The following is a 22056-nucleotide window of genomic DNA, read 5'->3' as shown; positions in this document are numbered from 1 at the left end:
AATATGGTTGTGTTTGAATATAATACAAGGATTGAAAAAAATTTCAAAATGGAAATATTTTGTATTTTATGTGATTTTTGTGAGTTGATTAGTTTATGCTTGACACATTTGCTTTGGTGCAAACCACAGGAAGTTTTTTAACTTGTGTGTTGCAATCATTTGCAAAGTGACAGGCAGCAGTGCAGAGAAATTATAAACGAGAAGGAAACGGGAGTAAGTAGTCAAGTCACCTTTATTTATATGGCACTTTATACAATACAGATTGTTTCAAAGCAGCTTTACAGTGATCAACAGGAATAATCAATGATGGGCCGAGCAATTACAATCGGTGCTCGGGCCCTAATAATGCAAACAGAATTCAATTGTGCTGTAAAGCAGCTCTAAAAAGACAATAGTGTCATTGTTCAGCTAAGGTCAGGACAGTGCTGATTCAGTTCAATAACTGTGTAAAGTTCATCAATGATGAAATGAGTTCAATTCAATTATAAGGCAGCTCTGGAGAAAACAGTGATGTCATCTTCCTGCTCCGTTTAGTTCTTATCTGATAGTGTCAGTGCAGCCAAATCAATAATAATGCTGATTATTAAGTAGTTTGTAGTTTCAATATTAATAGTGTTTTTAGTCCAGGATTTGTAGCCTCAAGATGTTGACTTGTTTTCAAAATCATTATATTTAAGAAATAAAATGTACTTTCTTTCTTTTGTGGAACACAAAATATATATTTTTTTACATATAAATTTATCAAGTATTTTTTTTCTGTGCAATGAAAGTCAATGGTGTTCAATGTTGTTTTGGTCCCCATTGACAAAAACAGTTCTGCAGAAGAAAGAAAGCCATTCAGGTTTGGAAACAACATGAGGGTGAGTAAATGATGACAGAATTGAGTGAACTGTTCCTTTTAACTTTTTAATTGTGCTTTTACTGTACTTTTGTTTCCAGGAAGTTACTTATAGTTCATGAAATGCATCTCCAATGCAATTCACAAGCCATTTAATTAGTTCTCGATAACAAAAAGCAAACTAGATTCACTTCAAAAGGAGCATCATGACCCCACAATGCTCCCAGAAACATCGCAAATTATTTATTGTCTCTTTTGCTCATTAGCATGTAGTTTACATCCTTTATAAGAAAAGAAAGCATGTGGTTTCTCCTCTCAGAGTGGTTCCCCTGCGGATCAGCGGAGGGAACTTGGCGAACGCGCATCACCCCAAACACTTTAATGTTATCTTCTCTACTTCCTCCTCGTTCCCACTGGGACTCTCGTCCTCGCTTTGAAGTAGCTGCACTTGAAAAAGACATCTCATGCACGCTGAGAGGAGTAATATAAAAAAAAATGTTGAGAGGAGATTGGTTTTGGCTGCTCGAGTTAGAGGGATTTGTGGGTCAGACTCAAAAACTGCACGCAGCAGCAAAAGGATGTAATTGTTGTCGTTGCTCAAAATGAAGCGAGTGCCGTTACGAGACAAAGTTCTAAGCAATGTCAGGAGGACCACTCTGTCCGTGCAATGCGGCACGCTGTCTGTCTCCTCCGACCCACTCGAAATAGCTAGACCTCCCTCCTCATTTGCTTGTGAAAACATCGCTCAGTCTTGTCAGTGTGTGTTCTCTCATGCATACGATCTGGCAAACAAGTGGATCTCTCTCCCTATAGCTTGTTTGCATATATAGTAAACACTCTAATGTGCATCCGCTCTGCTCGGTTGCTGCTGGCTTCTTTAAATCAGGCTATTGAAGTTGTGATGTTCATTTGATGTTAATTGAAGCCAAGGGATAATGACAACGCTGGCAGGCACACTTGTTCTACTTTGCTCCCAGAATCAAAAAGCAGGCTTTTTCAGTATCTGACACAAGCAATCGCTCTTTTAGACACCAGGGATTTCATCTGGAATAATATGATGATCCTACGGACTGTCGTAATGAAGGATTGTATGATGGAGGCTTGTTTTGGCACGTAACAGCTGGCTGACATAAATTTGGGAAGCCCGCTCTGTGATGCATGTTCAGTGATTTGTAGGGATTGTTGAATTTATTCGATTTGGGAACTGAATTTATGGTTAATAAGAGGTGATATGCTGTTTTATTATGTTTTGATTGCGGTCGACATTCATTTGAGTCTGATATTTGGTCAGGCCTCAATGATATTGAGTCGTTCCAGTCTTCATTATGCTGAGCAGACGAGATATGTACAATGTACTGTGTATAACACTGGATAGTGTATTATTGTATACGTGTAAGGTTACTTAGTTTACTGTAAAATGCTAGCCTGACAAGCCAGACCCACATCAAGATGTTGGGTCTGGAAACTCACCATTGATAGCGCTCAATCCGAGGGGCGGGATAAACGGTTGTCTTTCAAATTCCCTCTGCACGCAATTGGATAGCGCACAACCAACCAGAGCGAAGAACAAGGTGAAGCCGAGCTATTGTTAGTTGATAGACTTTCGCCGTATCCGGTAGGCAAAACTTCGAACATATTTTCTTTTCTTAAGAATGACTTCAGTGCCGTTCTTTTCTCAAAGAAAAGCTTAACTCCAAGTCTTCCAGAGTCGTGGCCAAAGCCGATTCAAAAGACCGCTGTTCGCCACCAGCTGAACCTCCGCAACTCTGCCGTGACGTGCCGTCATTATGTTAAGCCCGACTCTACACACGCTGTGATTGGCCTGACCAGAGTTTGTTTTTTCCAGCTCTCAGGTCTACCGAGAGTTGCTAGACTACACTCGCGGCAAAATAAATGTTCTGCCGCTAGGGTGCGTCTAGATTTCTAGGCTAGTAAAATGCTGAAATGCTAATTTGATTTATGTACAGTATTTGATCACTAATCACACACAGAACACGAGCAGTTGTCTCATCTTGTGCCATCAATACACATTCATATTTAGTCAGACCTTTAAAGCAGAGTCCAATTATTTTTGTAAAAAATCTGCCAAATCAGATGACAATTTATATCAGCCATTAGTTCATGATCAGTATCATATGATCCTTCAGAAATTATTCTAATATACTGATTTTGTGCTGAGAAGTAACATTTCTTATTATCAGTGTTGAAAACAGTGGTGCTGCTTCATAATTTTGTGGAAACTGATATATTTGTTAAGACTCTTTAATGGATAGGAAGTTCAAAAGCACAGCATTTATTTGAAGTAGAAACATTTTATATAAATGTCTTTACTGTCAATTTTAATCAAATGAATATATCATTTATTTAATGCTGAAAAATAAATTATTTATTTCCTTAAAAAATCTTTCTGCCTCTATATATATATATATATATATATATATATATATATATATATATATATATATATATATATATATATATATATATATATATATATATATATATATATATATATATATATATATATATATTTTATAATATTTTATAAACCTGCCAATGGCTTTCAAAAATTACTGGTTATAAAATGTATATGTATATTTTTATTTACATATTATATATATTTTTTTTTGTAATGGTTGGCAAAGAAAATGGAAAGTTGAATAAATAAATAAATTAACTTCATTTTATTGATTTTATGATTTTTTCCCCTTCATATTGTCATTTTAAAGTTAAGACAACTTTTGCAAAGAACAGTATTCCAACTTATTTTTATTTCTGTTTTTGACTTGAGTGATTTCAAATCAAAGTGAAAATTAAGGAAAATATAATAAGGAGTACAATGTTGTTTTCACCTGATCGGTTTATGTCAACTTATGTCGAACAGTTAGTATTATTCTTTGTGTATTGTGCTATTTATACCATGCATTATTTTTAAAAGAAAATTAACAGACCAAATGGCAAGCCACAGCTCAGTTGGATCAGTATTTACTTTGAAAGTGTTTTTCCTTTGGACTTTAATGTACAGAAAATATAATTTTTCTCAAATTCTTTTAGTTTGCGTGTTTCTTGTCGAAATCTTCTAAGGTGCGAAAGGGTTAAGAGTTGTAGACTTGGTTTATGGGGCGGCGTGCTGTTTGTGCCAAAGCCATCGGAGGGGGTTTGGTTATTGCCGGTAATAGCATCATTAGGGGGAGAAGCGTTCCAAACCATATTAAAGCCTTATAGCTGTATCAGTCATGTGAAATGATATGCCTTTGTTACTCCAGACTCAGCCCACCGTTTCATCTACCTAACCCAGAGATATGGCTTTCATTGCTATCGGGGCCCTCTGCTGTGATAGATGATGCTGTTTCATGTGCCAACGGAGGCGTATGTCTCTGCTTTTCACTTGTTTTTAATTAGCTTTCCAATGCTAATCAGCATGATTGTATTGAGTCCGTCCTCACTTTAAGATAATTTCCCCTGTATCATTGCTAAAACGGGCAGATAAAAAGTTGAATTTTCACTCTACACTTCAGTGCGATAATATATCCCTCATGGTAAGATCTTTTTCCTGTGTAATTTTGAGATAAGGTGAAACAGTTCGACCCTCCGTGCTGAAACTCTGTACGTCGGCCTTAAAGCCGCTGCCCTTTAGTGCGGTTTCGGCGAGATAGTGTGAGAAGATATTCCTCTGTTTCTCTCTCTCTCTCTCGCTGGCGTGGAAGGAGTTGAAGAGAGGAGGGAGGCAAGGTATGCATGAGGGGGAAAGAGTTCCTCTCTTTTCAGTTAGGGTCATGTGAGCCGCTTGACGGATAAGCCTCGGTGAGGCGGGCAGAAAGTGCTAGAGGCGCAGTGCTGATTAAAACTCAGACTGCTATCTATCATCTGCCCTCCCCCCCTCTGCCCCGGCCCCTTCCACCCTCCTCCAGCGCCGTCTTCCTCGTATTATTCTCTGGTGTGGGCGCCACGTAACAGATGGGTTTCCCAGAATCCAATATCTTTCAGTGGGGTAAAAGCCATTTGCATGTGCCCATCACCCTCCTACAGAAGACACCCTTATTCCTTACAGTGTGAGTAGACCTCTGTGTCATGTATCGCTCTCTCTCTCTCTCTCTCTCTCTCTCTCTCACTCACTCTTTCTATCCCTCTCTCCTTCTCTGACCAGTGTCCTCATTTCTCTTAGCCAGTCATACCTCTTATCTTGCTTAGCTGAGGTCCTGAGACCGTCTTGTCTTCCATTGCAAAAAGGAATATTAAAGGCATAATACAGCCAAATTTTTTTATTCTGCTGTCATTTAATCACCTTCATGTCGTTCCAAATCTGTATGACCCCCATATACCACAAGAGGAGGCGATTCATGATACTCTTTTTCATCTATTGACCATGTGACCAGGGGCTGTCAAGTAGTCCATATGACTTATTCGCTGTTCCATATCTTTATTTCACAGTTTTTTTTTCTAAAGAAAAGAGTAATTTTTTTGCTGAAAATCTTCCTCTTTGCTATTACTCTCAAGTCGTATGCATACAATTTCAAAATATGCATATACAAATTTGATGCTATGAGACACAATAGAATGACACTTGGCATCATTGATGTCAAACCTGCCATGACATGTCTTGATAAGATATTTTTGCATATACACTACGCTACCATTCTACCATCATGATTTCTACAAATATATTAAAGGTGGGGTAAGTGCTTTCTGGTAACCAATGTTGATTTCAAATCACCAAAACAAACACACCCCTATTTTGATAGCTCCGCCCCACACATACCTAACCCAGGCAACGACTATGGCGGAATCTGCTGTCATCAATAAGTAAAAGCAATGTGTGTTACTATGGTAATCCAGGTCGAATGTTCAGTGAAAAAGTCATCCCTTACATCCCAAAAACACAAACACAGTTGTCATGAACAACTTTATAGCACGAACATATTGCAATTATGACAAGATTTAGAGGGTTCTATTGATCACAAAAAGACGAACCAAAGGAAACAAACATATATTAGGAGTTTATTATCTTACTTTCCGGACACACATTGGGAGCTGACGCTTGAAACAGACAGTGGAGGAGGTTTAGACACTCCAAGCTTATTGGGTGTGGAAATGAACATATTGTGAACGGCAATACGATTGCAAATGGACAAACAACTGTGTACATGACACATGAGCATATTCAAGCAAAAGCCAGCATATATTAGTTCTGTGAAAGAAAACAAAATCAATGTTACTCGCCTATCGAGAAGAAATAAAGCAACCTCGGCCTTCGCTCCTTGAGTTCTCTCTAGCGCTGGAAAGATGATCCGATATTTACACGGGTCCCACTTCTTGCCTGATCGTAAGCCTTCTTTTGTTCCACAGACATCTTCTACATTTGTTTTTTATCTGCCATCTCTCTCTTTCTGTTGTCGTTTGGCTAATGTCGTCCTGTGTCGTGTCTTTTGAATAATGACGTGCATTGAGCGCTCTCTTCTCCCCATCATTAGTAGACACGCCCCTTACTGCTGATTGGCTATAAGTTTGTTTTGGTCCACAGCCTGAGACACTTTACTAAAGCAGTTTTGAAATACCACTTACCCCACCTTTAACTGTTTTCAACATTGATAATAATAATAAATGTTTCTTCAGCATGTTAATGTGATTTCTGAAGGATCATGTGGCACTGAAGATTGGAGTAATGATGTTGAACTTTTTTTTACTGCATTTGCTGCCTTAGTGAGCATAAGTTTTGCCGACCCCAAACTTTTGAGTGGTACACAAATGTGAATGAGATTTGAAAGCTGTGATAATGAATAACAACTTAAATTTCAGTGCCCATTTTGCACCAATAGCTATGTTTCCATCCACCATGCTTTTATGAGCATTTTGGGATATCGCATAAAAAACACTGGATGGAAACGGCAAGATGTGCATAAATTCTAAAAATGTGCCTAAAAAACATAATTACTCAATTGAGGTAGAAAACATGCACATAAACTACGATGGAAACACATTTACTGAATAAATTCTTCGATGCGCATCAAAAAGGTTAAAAAGTTTGACTGCACAATAGGGCAGCATAACTAGACTAACCAGCGGACCGATCTGTTTGCATAGCATTTGAAATGTAGGTTTGGTCATTCTGAAAATCCTGAGCAAATTCTGTCGTCAAAGGGACTGTACCTCCCAGTCCCAGAACTCTTAAATGACCACATTCCCAAACAGCAGGCGGATGCCGCCCGAACACAAAATAACACAACTGCCTTTATTGTGTAGTGCACAATTTTTTTCAAAAAATAATTTATTTTGTTTTATCGTAGGCTATACATAATAAATAACTCCTCAGTGATATATGGCGCCTGTTTATCAAGAAGTGACAATTTTGTTCTCTTCGTCTTTCTGAATGGAAACGGTGCTTTATTCCCAAATGTTTTATGCAATATTTCAATTCTGCGCATAAGTTAAATTCGCAACTTTGGATGGAAACACATCTATTGTCAACTTCTCCTTCTCTTTTTTTGGAAGAAAGACGGGTTTTGAATTATGAGGGTGATTTAATAATGAAAGAATTTTCATTTTTAGGTGTTTTGGCTATTCTTATAATATGATATTTTGAATTTCAGGATATTCATTTGTAGATCACTACGTACTAATATTTCGCCTCAAAGCCTGTGGGTCACGTTCAGCTTATTCTTGTTCGTTCCACTGGCCATATTCTAATGCAAGGCATCTCATATGATGCATGGTTTGCACTTCATAGGGTTTTATCCAGATAGTAAGAGGCACTTCAATGGATTAGATCCATTTAAGATTGAAAATTATCTGCTGGATGACGGTAGGTGACCATGATTTGTGTAGTTAGGGTATGAGGTCAAGAATCTGGTTTCTGCCTCATTCTGTGTGCAATAAGAGCCCAGCATGCCTTAGCCAATCTCTCTTTCTCATTTTCGGTGTCCTGGTGGCCTGATTTTGAAGCCCCTCTGTAATAGGGTTATGTGTGCCATGGTTGACTTTGTTAGAAAGAGGGAAAAAAAGCAAAAGATAGACTTCAACACACAGTGTTCTTGATGGGCACAAATGGAAAGACCTTTGAAAAAGATCACCTGCTAACAAGAGGACAACCTTGTTTTTCTAAGAAACAGTCAAGGTGGGAGATCACAGAAAAAAGTAGGCCTAAGAGACACACAAAATCGTGTAAAGACTTTTCCATAACTTTTGGTTACCATGGAAACGTATACAGATGATTGAGGCATGTATCCGGTTGTTAAAGGGTTAGTTCACCCAAAAATGAAATTTCTTCCATTAATGACTCACCCCAATGTTGTTCCACACCCGTAAGACCTCCGTTCATCCTCGGAACGCAAATGAAGATATTTTAGATTTAGTCCGAGGGCTTTCAGTCCTTTGAATGTAAGTGTATGCACACTTTGCTGTCCATGTCCAGAAAGGTAATGAAAACATCATCAAAGTAGTCCATATGTGACATCATTTGGTTAGTTAGACTCTTTTGAAGCGTCGACAATACATTTTGGTCCAAAAATAACAAAAACTAAGACTTTATTAAGCATTGTCTTCTCTTCCGGTTTAGTTTGAATCCGCGTTCACGACGCCACAGTGACGCTGCTGACGTAAGACGCTGTGACATGTTTTCTGGTATCTGCTATCGCACCAGATAACACGTCACAGCGTCTTACGTCAGCAGCGTCACTGTGGCGTTGTGAACGCGGATTCAAACTAAACCGGATATAGAACCCATATAGAACCTTTTTTTTTAGCGTGTTCGGCAAATAAATATTTACCATAACAACAGGTGCTTTGGAATTTTGGACACATTATTATATTAGATGGATGTGATTAATCTTACTGACCACCCGTAGATAAAACGCACACTCACCATCCAGCCGGTAACCTTTTCTCAAATACCAGGTGTGTGTGTTTCTGCTTGTGTGTAGCCGTAAAGGACAAAAGAGGGTCCTTCCTTGAGTGCCACTTGACTGATTTGCTGCTCCACCATTTTGTACCCCTGGTATACCATGAAAATAATTATCTGCATATTTGTCAGAATTTCAATATCGGCACATTCCTAATTGGCATCATGGTATACACAAAACATGGTAACACATGTGTTTTTGTAAGGATTGGCCTGCTCCTAACATGCAGGCTGCAAATGCATTGAGTGAATAGTGATCATGTGCGTATATCTATAGATCAAGCCTTTCTTCCTGTCTAATTGAAACGCTCCCTTGGCGCGCTCTATATGCATGGCGTACACATGCATTTAGCTCCCTTTCCCTCATAAAGGTGATAGTGCTCGTTTAGTGTGTAGATTTATTACCTCTGCTCATCTCATACCTATAGTAATGACCTTTGAAGCTACCTCCCCTCTCTCACTCTCGAACCCTCCCTCTCTCCCACTTGTCTCCTTTACCACATGTCTGCAGTCTCAATTCATTTCCCTTCATTTCATTTGGCTGTCTTAATGGACGAGGGGAAGGGGAAATAGAGCCCATTACTGGGCTATGGACTTTCATCATCTCTCTCGTTCTCTGTCTTTTCCCCCTTCTCCCCCCCCTCCCTCTCTCTCTCTCTCATGGCTCTCTAATGGCTAATGCTAATGAACAGAGACATCTTTAACAAAAAGACATTGAAGCAAAAAACAACCTTCTATTTCAGAGAGGAAATTGTGTTTCTCTCTCTCTCTCTCTCTCTCTCTCTCTCTCTCTCTCTCTCTCTCTCTCTCTCTCTCTTTCTGGGTTTGTGTGTGTGTATGTTCTGCAAGCACTTTATCTGACAGTGGTGCTTGTAGACACGGCCATGCCAAGTACAATGTATTGACCTTTGGCCTTGAACAAATGCTAATCAATGAGTCCAGCAGTCCAAGTCCAGGAAGTCCTTGGGGATGGCATTCAAAACCCCCTCCGTTTGTGGTCTAGACAGCAGCCAGATCCTTTAGGAATCGTTTTTACTCTAAACTTCCATTGGCTGATTCAATCCAACCACTTACTCCGTAAAACCTGTCAGGAAGGTTGCCAGTTCCCTTTATTTTTTTCCCTCTGCTTGCCTTGCAGTATGTTTACACACCCTGTTCTTTCTTTTGAAAGGTTGCCAGATACTCTTACTCCTCTTTAATGTGTGGTCTCTTTCCAAGGGCTTTTGGCCTAACGTTTCTTGCAGCATATTTAAGTGTCCCCAGAGGAGTTTTCTCATGGAAAGAGTGTCACTTTCCTCTAATATTTCTCCCTTCACATATAGCTTTGTGTCTGACTGTACAGTTTGGCTGCATACATGTGTTGAGGGAGTTTTTATGTCTAAATGTGTGTGCGGAGCAAATGTCAGTCATATTAGGGAGTGTTTTATAAGGGCGGTTTCTTCCCCAGTGGTTTTAGTTTGTTTGTAGCTAGAGAGCAGTCGGGCCAGATGTTGTATATCATTGTGTGTGTGCAAGATTTAATTATTATTTTTTTTAAATCCAAGTCGTGGCTATAACACTAAAGCATGCTCCAAAAAATCGTGCTTTTACAGATGCACCAAAAAAACGATAAATTATGATTTTAAAATGTTGTCAAATATGTAAAAATAAGGGAAATATAGTTAAAAAAATATTCTGATGCTATTGGACACATCTTCAGGGAAATAAGTATGTTCAATTAAATATATCCCATATTTATTTTAAATAAATGTATTAATTATTATCAGTTGTTGCATATTTCAGTTATATTTGCTATATTTCAGTTATATAATTGATTACAAATATCACAGAAATATAGGCCAACAACTGATACACTACCCTTCAAAAGTGGGTATATATACATATATATATATATATACACACAGTGGCATGAAAAAGTATGTGAACCACTTGCAGAATCTGTGAAAATGGGAATAATTTTAACTAAATAAGAGGGATCATACAAAATGCATGTTATTTTTTTATTTAGTATTGTCCTGAATAAGAGAGCCGGGGGGTGAAAACCTATTGAATTTGAAAATCAAGGTAAATTGTACTTAATTTGTCTTCCGGGAAACATGCAAGTATCTTCTGTTGCTTCTGAAGGGCAGTACTAAATGAAAAAAAATTATATTTAAACAAAATAAGAACAATTTGGACATCTTCATCCTGTTCAAAAGTTTTCACCCCCGGCTCTTAATGCATTGTGTTTCCTTCTGGAGCATCAGTGAATGTTTGAACCTTTTTTAGTAGTTGTATTGGAGTCCCTCAATTGTCCTCAGTGTGGATGGATCTTAAAATCATACAGTCATTGCTGGTCATCGAGGGTTTAAATATGAAAAAGATGCTGGAAAACTGAAGAATGTGCAGGACCTGGAGGATTTTTCTGAAGAACATTGGTCAGTTTAACTGCTCAGGACAAACAAGGGACTCAAGAACAACCATCACAAAACAAAAAAACAGCCGTGGATCATCCAGGCAACGACACACAGCACTGAGAATCAATGCTTCATAAACTTTTTATCAGGGTTATTTTAATAAATTCAGCTATTTTTTTTTTGTCTTGTGGACTATATGTAAACATTTTTTAAGTAAAATATCTTATTCAGGACAGTACTAAATAAAAATTAACATGCATTTTGTATGATCCCTCTTATTTAGTTACAATTATTCCCATTTTCACAGATTCTGCAAGCGGTTCACATAATTTTTCATGCCACTGTATATTATAATAAATATACCCTATATATATTTGTTAATGTTAAGCACCACGGCTGTTTTAAATATTAATAAAGTAGAAACCAGCTCCTATAAGTTGAAATTATTTAATTATTCCACAATATAAACATTTTGTACACGTTTTATGTCAACATGAAATAAAATGCCAACTATAGTTCTACTTCACTTTGCAAAGTGAATGTATTTTTCATAGTTTCTTTTGCGGTATTATAGTTTGGCATGATGATGTACAATAAATACTTTTGACAGTTGCAGCCTGTACCACTGTTCCTGAATGTTGCTTTCACTGACTCTGACATTTAAGTCATTCATTAGTGCAAATATGTGAGACATGGACCAATGCCACAGGCAACTTTGAAAATTGAAAGGGAAACACTGAAGTGTGTGTGTGTGTGTGTGTGTGTGTGTGTGTGTGTGTGTGTGTGTGTGTGTGTGTGTGTGTGTGTGTGTGTGTGTGTGTGTGTGTGTGTGTGTGTGTGTGTGTGTGTGTGTGTGTGTGTGTGTGTGTGTGTGTGTGTGTGTGTGTGTGTGTGTGTGTGTGTGTGTGTGTGTGTGTGTGTGTGTGTGTGTGTGTGTGTGTGTGTGTGTGTGTGTGTGTGTGTGTGTTTGTGCATGCATGTGTGTTTGTGAGCTCCTAAAGTAGGACCACATGTCTCTCCCAGTTATGCTGAAATAGCAAAGGTTCCTGAATCTTGGCCCACGAACCTTGACCTTTTGTTATTGCACATTTCCCTCAGTCTGCCAGATCATCTTCTCTCTCTCTCTCTCTCTCTCTCTCTCTCTCTCTATCTCTCTCTCTCTCGCGCACACACACACACACACACACACACACACACACACACACACACACACAGGCTCTGTTTTCTCATCATTGCCTCAAGATATGCCATTTCTGTCCCCTGTTGTCATTCAAAAATAGTCTCCCTCATCCAAGAGACAACCAAACAGCATGTTTTGAAACATATATGTGTACACAAGTGCAGATATACAGCCTAAATATGTTCTCTCTCTCACACACACACACACACACACACACACACACACACACACACACACACACACACACACACACACACACACACACACACACACACACACACACACACACACACTATTGCATGAGCTTCATGTGGTGCTGGTTAAGGTAAGTACTAAAACATTTATAAGATGAGACATTGCTGAAGAGCATGCATGATGAATGAATGATGTGAATGTGCCTGCACTGTATGTGTCCATATTTAGAAAGATTGATAATTTATGACTGCAGAGATCTAGATTTCTAATGAAACATCTCCTTCCATAAAAACATACATGGTTGGTTGACAGAGCATGCCTTTTGTACATTAGATCATACATGAAAGTATGAGCAAATTGTCCTTAAATAGATTTTAAATTGTAACAATTTAAAGGCTGATATACTTGTATAATATATTTATAAAACCGTAAACAATCAAAATTAAATGAAAATGAAAAAAATTAAATCCATTCCACGCGATTCTAACAACACTGCAAATGTTGAAGTAATAAAAGATTAGGTATGTTAAATAGATTGTATCTGTAAAATAGATGTGCATGTGCTTTAGTAATTAGTAATTGTGAATTTTTTGAGTAACATTTTGATGTTTGCTCATCCAGTCAGAGGAGATAATATCTCTTTCAAAAGAGCTTCTGTCACGCAAGAACTTGAAGTTCGTGGTCAGTTTTTTTAGTCATACATGAAAATATTCATAAATTGCTTTTTATGAACTTAATTATTTTGTCACTGATAGTTTACATTTAAAGTTTTGTTAATGCTTTCTGATTTATTTGGGTCAACTGCTTGGACGTTAAATATATTATATACACCGTGTGTGTGTGTGTGTGTGTGTGTGTGTGTGTGTGTGTGTGTGTGTGTGTGTGTGTGTGTGTGTGTGTGTGTGTGTGTGTGTGTGTGTGTGTGTGTGTGTGTGTGTGTGTGTGTGTGTGTGTGTGTGTGTGTGTGTGTGTGTGTGTGTGTGTGTGTGTGTGTGTGTGTGTGTGTGTGTGTGTGTGTGTGTGTGTGTGTGTGTGTGAGAGAGAGAGAGAGAGAGGGCACTTCTGATGTTTTGGTATGAAACATGAGTTTCTCACTCTGAGTGTATGCATGTCAGTGTTTTTGCTGAGCTATGCATCACCTTCAAGTTTTGCGTGCATGGTTTGCATGGGAACCAGTGTGCCTTCACCCACATTTACTTTCATTGTCAGATTATTTGTGTGTGTATGTGTCCCGTATTCACTGTCGTGAACATAAGCACCTTTGATTATGCCCATCGCCTCAGTTGATGAGTGTTTTGATTCTAACTGTGTTATGTGGTGTGTATGTGCACTGCTCGTGTTTCTGATATGCCTGTGTGTCAGAGCTTATATCAATGTGCAGTGGGTATGTAAATGTAGTTTCATAAAGATCCAGCAAAATCTCTTTGCAAGCACATTTTTGTGCTGATAGATTTCCTCTTGAAGCATGAAGTTTGATCAGGACATAATAACATGTACACTACATTTCAAAAGGTTCAATTCATTTTTTCTGTTTTTGTTTAAAAATACAGTAAAAGCAGTGATATTGTTAAATATTATTACAATTTAGAATAACTGTTTCTATTTGAATATATTTTCAAATGGATTCCTGTACTGAATTTTCAGCATCATTACTCCAGTCTTCAGTGTCACATGATCCTCAGAAATCATCCTAATATGATCATTTGCTGCTCAAGAAACATTTCTTATTGTTATAATGTTGAAAACAGTTGTGCTGCTTAACATGTTTGTGGAAGCCATGATACATTTGTTTCAGGACTATTTAAAGGTTTTATCTGCCAACAGTGAAACTTTTAGGAGAACACTAGCATATTTGACCTAATTTACCCTTTTTTCTTGTCATAAATCTAATAACATTCAGTGAGGATATGCTTAATACAGATTTAACTGTATTACTGTATTACTATTTTCCTTCTTGGTTTCTTTATTCGTGTCTATCTATCTTTCACACAAATACATGAGTCCTCCAATCTCTCTTTATCACACGTTCTCACACACTCTCTGGCATTGAATTAGTTTGAATTAGTGAGTTCATTGCTATGTAAAAGGGACCAGTGGGGTTTAACCTACTTAGTACGCCGTTTAATAATGCATGAGTGAGATTTGAGAGCTGTGTGCAGCACAATAAGGTGTCTTCACTCTCTCTTTTTCGGCTTTGATCTCTCCTTCTTGCTGCCTTCTTTTATACTTTTTCTCTCAGTTTCTCATTCCCGCTTCGAGCGCTATCTCGAGCGATACATCCACGATGCTCTGCATGCCTTCTGGGAGATTCATAATGCATATTCCATATGGGCGAATGAAGTAGATTTATTTGTGCAATATTTCGTTTCTGTTGTGTAGTCTGGAGAATGGATGGGTAGAGTCGAGCAGAAATACGGAAGGTGATGATAGACGCTAGGATGGTGAAGAAGCATGACAGGCTTGCAGACAGACACACTGACTGATTACAGAGAGACCTTTTTTTTTTTTTTTTCATCACTGGTTCTTCAAACAGTGTTTTTCCTCCTCCTCACAGTTCGTGCACTCACATTTTCAGGTTATGCCCAGATAGATAGTGTTAATGAGGGTTTCTGACAGACGGTCTGTGTGAAGATCCTGCTCCGTGCTCCTGAGGGAACTCTACAGTTAACAAGCTCACTAGGGAAGACCTTGGCAGCATTTTCCCACGCTGTCAAGCTGGGTTCAGTGCTCAAGAACAGGTCCTGAGTGTAAATCCGCAGGCTTTCTTTCTCTAATTTCTCCGTTTATTTACACACTTTCTGAGGTATGATGTCAAACTGGATGGATTGTGATGTTCCAGATGCCTGTCAGTTAAACCGTAGGAATAGAGAACACATTCCTATGGTTATTAAACCAGAGTTCAGCAATCATTGTATCTAATGTGTGCTCTGGTGATTTACAATGTATAATATGGGTTACAGGTTTTTCAATGGCTTGTACTGATAATGATATCTACAGAGCAAGGTGATAATTTGACTAGGCAGACTTTTTTGTGTTTTCTGTGGATATTTGGGGGACATTCTGTAGAATTGATTCAAACGATACGTCTAAACGATAACAGAGCTGAGAATCTGTTATTGGTTCTTCTTACTAAGAACATCAATTAATATTTAAATATGAACACACACATGGTGGGGGGCATGTGTGTTTTTTGTTTGTTTTGTTTTTTTAACTTAATAATGGCCATTAGAAATGACTCTTCACTTCACTAAGCCCCGTCCTGTTAGTTAATGTTGCTAACTCAGACAAGCTTTACAGAACATCCCATAGGAATGAACTGGAGATTTCCATACAATGTTTTTTTTTTTTTCCAGTAAAATGTGTTCATGATCTGCTAATCTCTTATGTGGCCTGGATTGAATTGTGACCTTTAAAACATTTTTGTGCTTTTAAAAATTGTGAAATTGCACAGTCATGTGATTAAACTGCGGAAAATGCTAATCAAAATGGAGGTAAACGCTTCTCACAGTCAACTCAAAAGTCAAAAGCCTCATTTGAAAGCAGTTACAGGTTGTAACATAGTGTAAGACACAGTCAGTATGGTACTGTGAACACTAAAATGACCTGAATGAGTATTTCTATCATGACTATGGTATGACTCAAACTATTGTCTGAATAGTGTAGCATGGTAATGGATATGACAATGTTAATGTATTTGGTCTTGACGGAATAGATCTGCTGCGCTGCTGCTGCTGCTGCGGAGAAAGTGCAAAGACTTGCTAGAACAAAACTATTTAAATGTTAAGGCAAGAGATCCAACAGAGACCAATCAGTTTGTGATGTGATTATTAGCAGATTGCATGAAGGGCCTATCAGCCTGCCCTGCACCATCTAGAGTTTCATGACCAAAGTAGATATGTAAATGACATCAATATAGTAATTTACAGAAGAACAAATTATTTTGTTTGTAAGATTTTGTATTTTTAAAGAAAGTATGGTGGGGTTTTTTTCAGCAAGGATGCATTACATTGATCAAAAGTGACAGTAAGAGCATTTATAATGTTACAAAATATTTATATTTAAAATAAATGCCATTTTTTTTTTTACTTAATCTAATTATCAAATAATTCTGAAAAAATGCATCACGGTTTCAGTTTATAAAATATTAAACAGCACAACTGTTTTCAACACTGATGTTTCTTGAGCATCAGTTTATTAGAATGATTTCTGAAGGTGACACTCAAGACTGGATTAATGATGCTGAAAATTGTAACAATATTTCACAATATTACTGTTTTTGTTCAAATAAATGCAGCCTTGGTGAGCGTAAGAGACTTCTTCCAAGAACATTTAGGGAAGAAAAAAAAACTTGCCGACTCCAGACTTTTTAGTGTAGTCGTCCTTTCTGATGTTATACATTAAAACATGTTTATTTAGGAATGAAGCCTGAGACATAATTTAATAATCCACAGTGTGTACTTCTCAGGAATTATTTAAAGCTTTGGAAAATAATTTATGGTATAATGACAGAAAAATCATTCAATTTAATGATATTTACTCAAAATATTGGAAAACAGAAAAATTACATTATCCATTGACAAGATTAGTTTTTTTTATATTGGCACAAGGGAGAGCTAAATATTGGGGGTGGGGAGAGCATTTTCTTGGTGCCCGCGCAGCGCGTGGTGGGAGCGGCGGCACTGTGTACACTGTTATCGTTTAAGCTGTGAAATCAAATATCAACCAATAAATCAGTCTGGCTGACATATTGGTCACTATACACACTAGGCCTATTTGAAATGCACATCTGAAACACATCTGAAAACTAAAAATGTCCTCTGTTCATTTCCACTCTTTTTCTGTCTCTCTTAGGTCACTGTTGGGTTGGACTGACTCGCTCTGACAGGTTTGACCCAAGAGCATTTCGTGACCTCTGGAGCACAGTGTCTCGATTCCTCTTGCGTCACATCGTCCTAGTCGGCCCTCCTGAAAACGGGTGGATTGGAGCGAGCTCAGGTTCTTGTGAAGAGTCACCGCTCCGCTGCTGCTACATAACATCCCTGTCAAACAGTGCTGGAATATACTGCCTTACACACTTCTATTCCAGGAGAACATTGGGGTTGTATCCAGAGACTTGCATAACACCAAAACGAAGAGTGGTATACCCGTGAGCCGTACACTGTGATTGAATGGCATCATAACCACGCACACACAGCCTGGATCACCAATCATTAATCTGTCTCTGTCTTACAGCCACAATAGTAAGCACCCATAATCGCGGACAAAGCTCTCCTAGTTGGATTATCAAAAGTAGCTCATGATGGGAAAGTAGACATCCGTCATCACGGATAGCCTGCACAGAGGTCTGGGACTCAGTGTTGTATCTGAGCGTGCCATGTCTGGAAACGGCAACCCCTGCCCAAGCCCCGGAGGGTTGGGCTCCCCTTTAGGAGGCTTCCCTATGCCGCACTACCCTTACTTCTTTCCTCATATGCTAGGAGGGCTCTCCCCTCCAACACTTCCAGGGCTTCCTGTCAGTGGATACAGCACTCCATCTCCTGCAAGTGAGTATAACCTCGTTTTCAATGTGAAACATCTGCCACTTGCTTTTAGAAGATGCATTTAGGTGTGACACACTTAAACAACAGTGCATGATGGTCTGGGAAAGATTTTTCTGTAGTATGCTACTGTGAAATGTGCAAGAAGACATACCATTACACCTGAGGCTAATCATGCAGGACTTACAGTTGCAGCACAGCTTAACCTCAAGGGAACAGTTCACCCAAAAATAAAATAATGTCAATAATGTCTTAGAGTCCACTCGCGTAGAGCATGTTTTTTCATTTAAAAAATAGTTTTTTTGTCAACATGTGCTAGACCGACGTGTTTGACCATTGCGCTCACGTCTAGGGTGGCCATACGTTCCGGATTTTGGCTGGACAGTCCGGATTTTAAGCCCCCTGTCTGGCGCAACCTCAAGCCGGACACTCATTTGTCCTCCTTTTTGGAGTTGCGCTGAAAAGTTGCTAAAAACCCCAGCCAGACCTAGAATCTTTATTGGGAAGCAGCAGCATAGCTTCTAATGCCGTAAGATCTCTGGTCAAACAAATGTTTGGCTGAAAGCGGTGTCAAATAAATATTTGATATATCATTGGTTAAAAACGTAAACAAGCCTCCGCGACATGCTGGCTACGTCATATCATAACGTTAACATGCTGAAACGTCAGACCTCTTTTAATCCGGAATGGACCAAAGAGCACGGATTTATATCAAAAAGCAGTAGAGATGCTTTTCATGGATTTGGCACTGTGCCAGATTATTTGTTTATTCATTAATTTATTTTATTTCCAGAAGTCCAGAAATGTTATGTTTTTAGGCACTGTGCACTTGGCAAGACAAGTTCATCTCAGTGGTCAGTTTTTGAAACAGACATCACAATGTCTTGAATAAATACAAATATTGTGAACAAACACTTTTTTTGCCTCGTCTGTTACACATAGGTCAACTTCAAGATATATTGTAGATCAAATGGTCTGGCAATGAATAGAGTAGGCCTAGCTATTTCAGAATCACTGTGATGTCATGATACCATCGATATGATGGACAAAATTGTATTGTAGTTGCGAGTACACCAGAGTCCTATGCAATTATTCTTGCTTCACTAAATGCCGCAAAGTGTCCTCCTTTTTGGTGTTATGGAAATGGCCACCCTACTCGCGTCTTTACCATCGTCTTGCACACATTCTAAAAATGCAGCGTTTAAATTTAAAAGAAGTTGAACTTTTAAAAAATATGTCTCAAGAGCTTGCGTTTATTTTCGCTCCTCTTGCATCTCACGTTCTGTGTAAATGGACTCTGCAAGGGAATTTTATATCTCAAAATGTGGCTAAATCTCACAGTTGTGCCTTATCTTTGTGAGTTATCTTTTTTTTTACTTTGAGGTGTAAAAGGCCTCCATATCATAGTGATCAATTTCAAAGTACTTGCTGGATAAAAGTATTCAATTATTATTATCTGTTTTTAAATATTACTGGCACCAAACGTTTTAACAATAGTGTAAGTAACATGTATGTAACAAGTATGACACGTGTGCTATGCTGTTTATTCCAAATCTTCTGAAGCCTTACGATAGCTTTTTGAGAAATTGTTATTCATTGAAATCAGATGATTATGCAGCTCTCCAATTAAATATTCTGTATGATTTTACTTTTCGATGAACTGTCTCTGTGTTTACCTGTAAACAAATGGTTAGTAGTCGCTTTGATTGGTCCTTTGCAGATGTGCTCACTACTGTCTATTCTTGCAGATATGATGGTTGCTATTTCTGTGTGTACTTTACAAATCACCCACTGACCATATTAAGCCTCAGGAGACCCTTGATTAAATACTGTTGAAGCCCAGCTTGAATTTTCCAACAACCACTATGGGACCATTTTAAAATCCTTGAAGAAAGTCTAGCTTTTATAGCTCTTTTTATCTTTTGAAAATCTATTTCAGCATAGCTTGCATGTGCATAAATGTATGAAATATACTTTAGATCCAGAGTGACTGACTACTTAAAATCTCTCTGAAGTTTTGGTTCATTTTTGATTGTGGTCTGACAGATGTTTTTATGCTCAGATTTATTCTTTGTTCAGTTAACATGCATTGAATTTGACCTGCTGTTTAATAAGGCCTTAATGTGTCAGATCCCATTGGTTTATTAAGGTTATCTGAATATCTGTTGTTTGGCCTGTTCTGCACTTTGAGGTGCAAAAACCACCGGAATGTTCTTGGGTAAAACCGAAATGCAGTGCTGCCCACAGTGCCTGGGGTTATGAACGTCCTTACGTGAACTAGAACTGTGTGTGTTCGCTTGGGTCTGTTTGTGCATGTGAGTACTTGATGATTACTGAATGAACCATGAAAAACTCTACTTTCCTCAGCGTCTTTAATATAAACAATAGCAGGGCTGTGCAGTATATCCCGAAAATCGTTGTAATATTTTTCTCTTTTTTTTGACAATATTTTATATATTTCTTTGATTATTTATGTATTTGCTCTAATATAGCTTAGAAGGAAGTACCATCGTCAAGTATAAGTAAATGGAAACATTGTTGCTTTGTGGCGCTTTCAAAACATTACTGCTTGTTTGAGTATCCCAACCAGCCAAAAGCAACCAATGGTCTGAATTTGGGGCGGGACTATCTGTTTGAACAGACGGGACATGCCTAAACTTGTTTGAGAACAGACAATTTGAGTAATGATAGTTTTTTTTAATTGATTCGTAAACAAATTTTTTTAACTGATTCACGAATAGTAACCTAACTTTTATGGCATTTTTGCTAATACTATTAATGAAAATAGCCATTTTGAGTAATGACGCAAATCACTGAGAATGACAGTTTGAGCTGATGGAAACAAACCGAACTCTTACGCAAACTCTGAATCTACATGGACCAATGCTACATTTTTCATATATTGTAATCATTATGTTCACAGTTTGTAATAATTACTTCAATGAGCTCATTGTTTCTGCCATAACAATAATACATTATTAGCTAACTGCATGATTTGTATATTTACATTTCTGTAATACATTACATGGACACAGTCCCATAACGATTACTCTAAATTGTAATGTAGACACATGCATTTTCTCTAAAGCGGCTTTGAAACTATATGTATTGTAAAAAGCGCTATACAAATAAATGTGAATTGAATTAAGTCTTACACCATTTTTGCTGCTACTATTAAATAAAACAGTCATTTTGAGTAATGACGGCAATCACTGAATCAGAGTTTTTGAGTGTTTGAACTGATTCATGGAAATTATACAAACTCTTATGCCATTTTTGCATCAGAGATGCTGTTAAAACATATTGTTGTAAGACAAGTTTGTATCGCAAAAATAGCCAAATAAAAAGTACATTTGAATCATCACAATATTTACAATGTTGCCTAATTTTATTTTATGCAAAATCAGATTAGATCATGAATATTAATACATTCCCAAGCAAGGCCATAATGAGTAAATTATACAACAGGATGATTTCTAGTTTTCCTTGTCTTCACTCTGTATCCTTTCAATCATCCCTGCCGAGAGAAAGAGTTGCTGTGTTGTTCAGCGATCTGTGGGGACTTTGCACACTTGAAATGACAGTACATAATGTTTTGACTCGGTGGGTGGGAGCACATCTTGAGTCAGCTACTGATGCAGTGGCTGCGCCAACCACCGTCGGCAGGGAGGCTTTGGCAGTCAGTCAGCGGCAGCTCCCTCCTGGGCCTGGAGCTACTAATGTGCCTCTCTGCATAGTGCTATGTGACGAACAACCCTCTGACGCTCTTGGGGGCTAATTATTACACGCCCCATGCTGACTTGCGGAAAGACTCTGCGCGCTGTCAAAAATTTGGCGCCCCATGTGAAAAAAGGGAGTTGGGGGTGTTGTGGGAACGTTGTTATTTTGCTTACAGAGGATGATGCAAAAGTTTGCATGGAATTACCTCTGGTAAACCTATTAGTCAAGGAGACTGCATCACCGTGAAACCCAAATAAATTTGTTGGTTTGGCTTTGGGCGGTGTATTTGCATGAGG

At 38.2% G+C, this 22056-nt stretch overlaps 1 protein-coding gene across 5 annotated transcripts in view; it reads left to right on the top strand.

Moving 5' to 3' along the window:
* The window catches only part of rarab (retinoic acid receptor, alpha b), a 136883-nt gene that overhangs the window by 50031 nt on the left and 64796 nt on the right, over nt 1–22056 (top strand). For all 5 annotated transcript variants that reach the window (XM_079819595.1, XM_079819594.1, XM_079819593.1 and 2 more), the window contains one exon: nt 17355–18046. In XM_079819595.1, the coding sequence (XP_079675721.1) occupies nt 17878–18046 (169 nt within the window). In that variant the 5' untranslated portion in view covers nt 17355–17877. The remainder of the gene's footprint in view (nt 1–17354; nt 18047–22056) is intronic.

This window comes from Gobio gobio, assembly GCF_949357685.1.
Source record: "Gobio gobio genome assembly, chromosome: 1".
Taxonomy (NCBI): domain Eukaryota; kingdom Metazoa; phylum Chordata; class Actinopteri; order Cypriniformes; family Gobionidae; genus Gobio; species Gobio gobio.
This window is presented reverse-complemented; position numbering and strand designations above follow the sequence as displayed.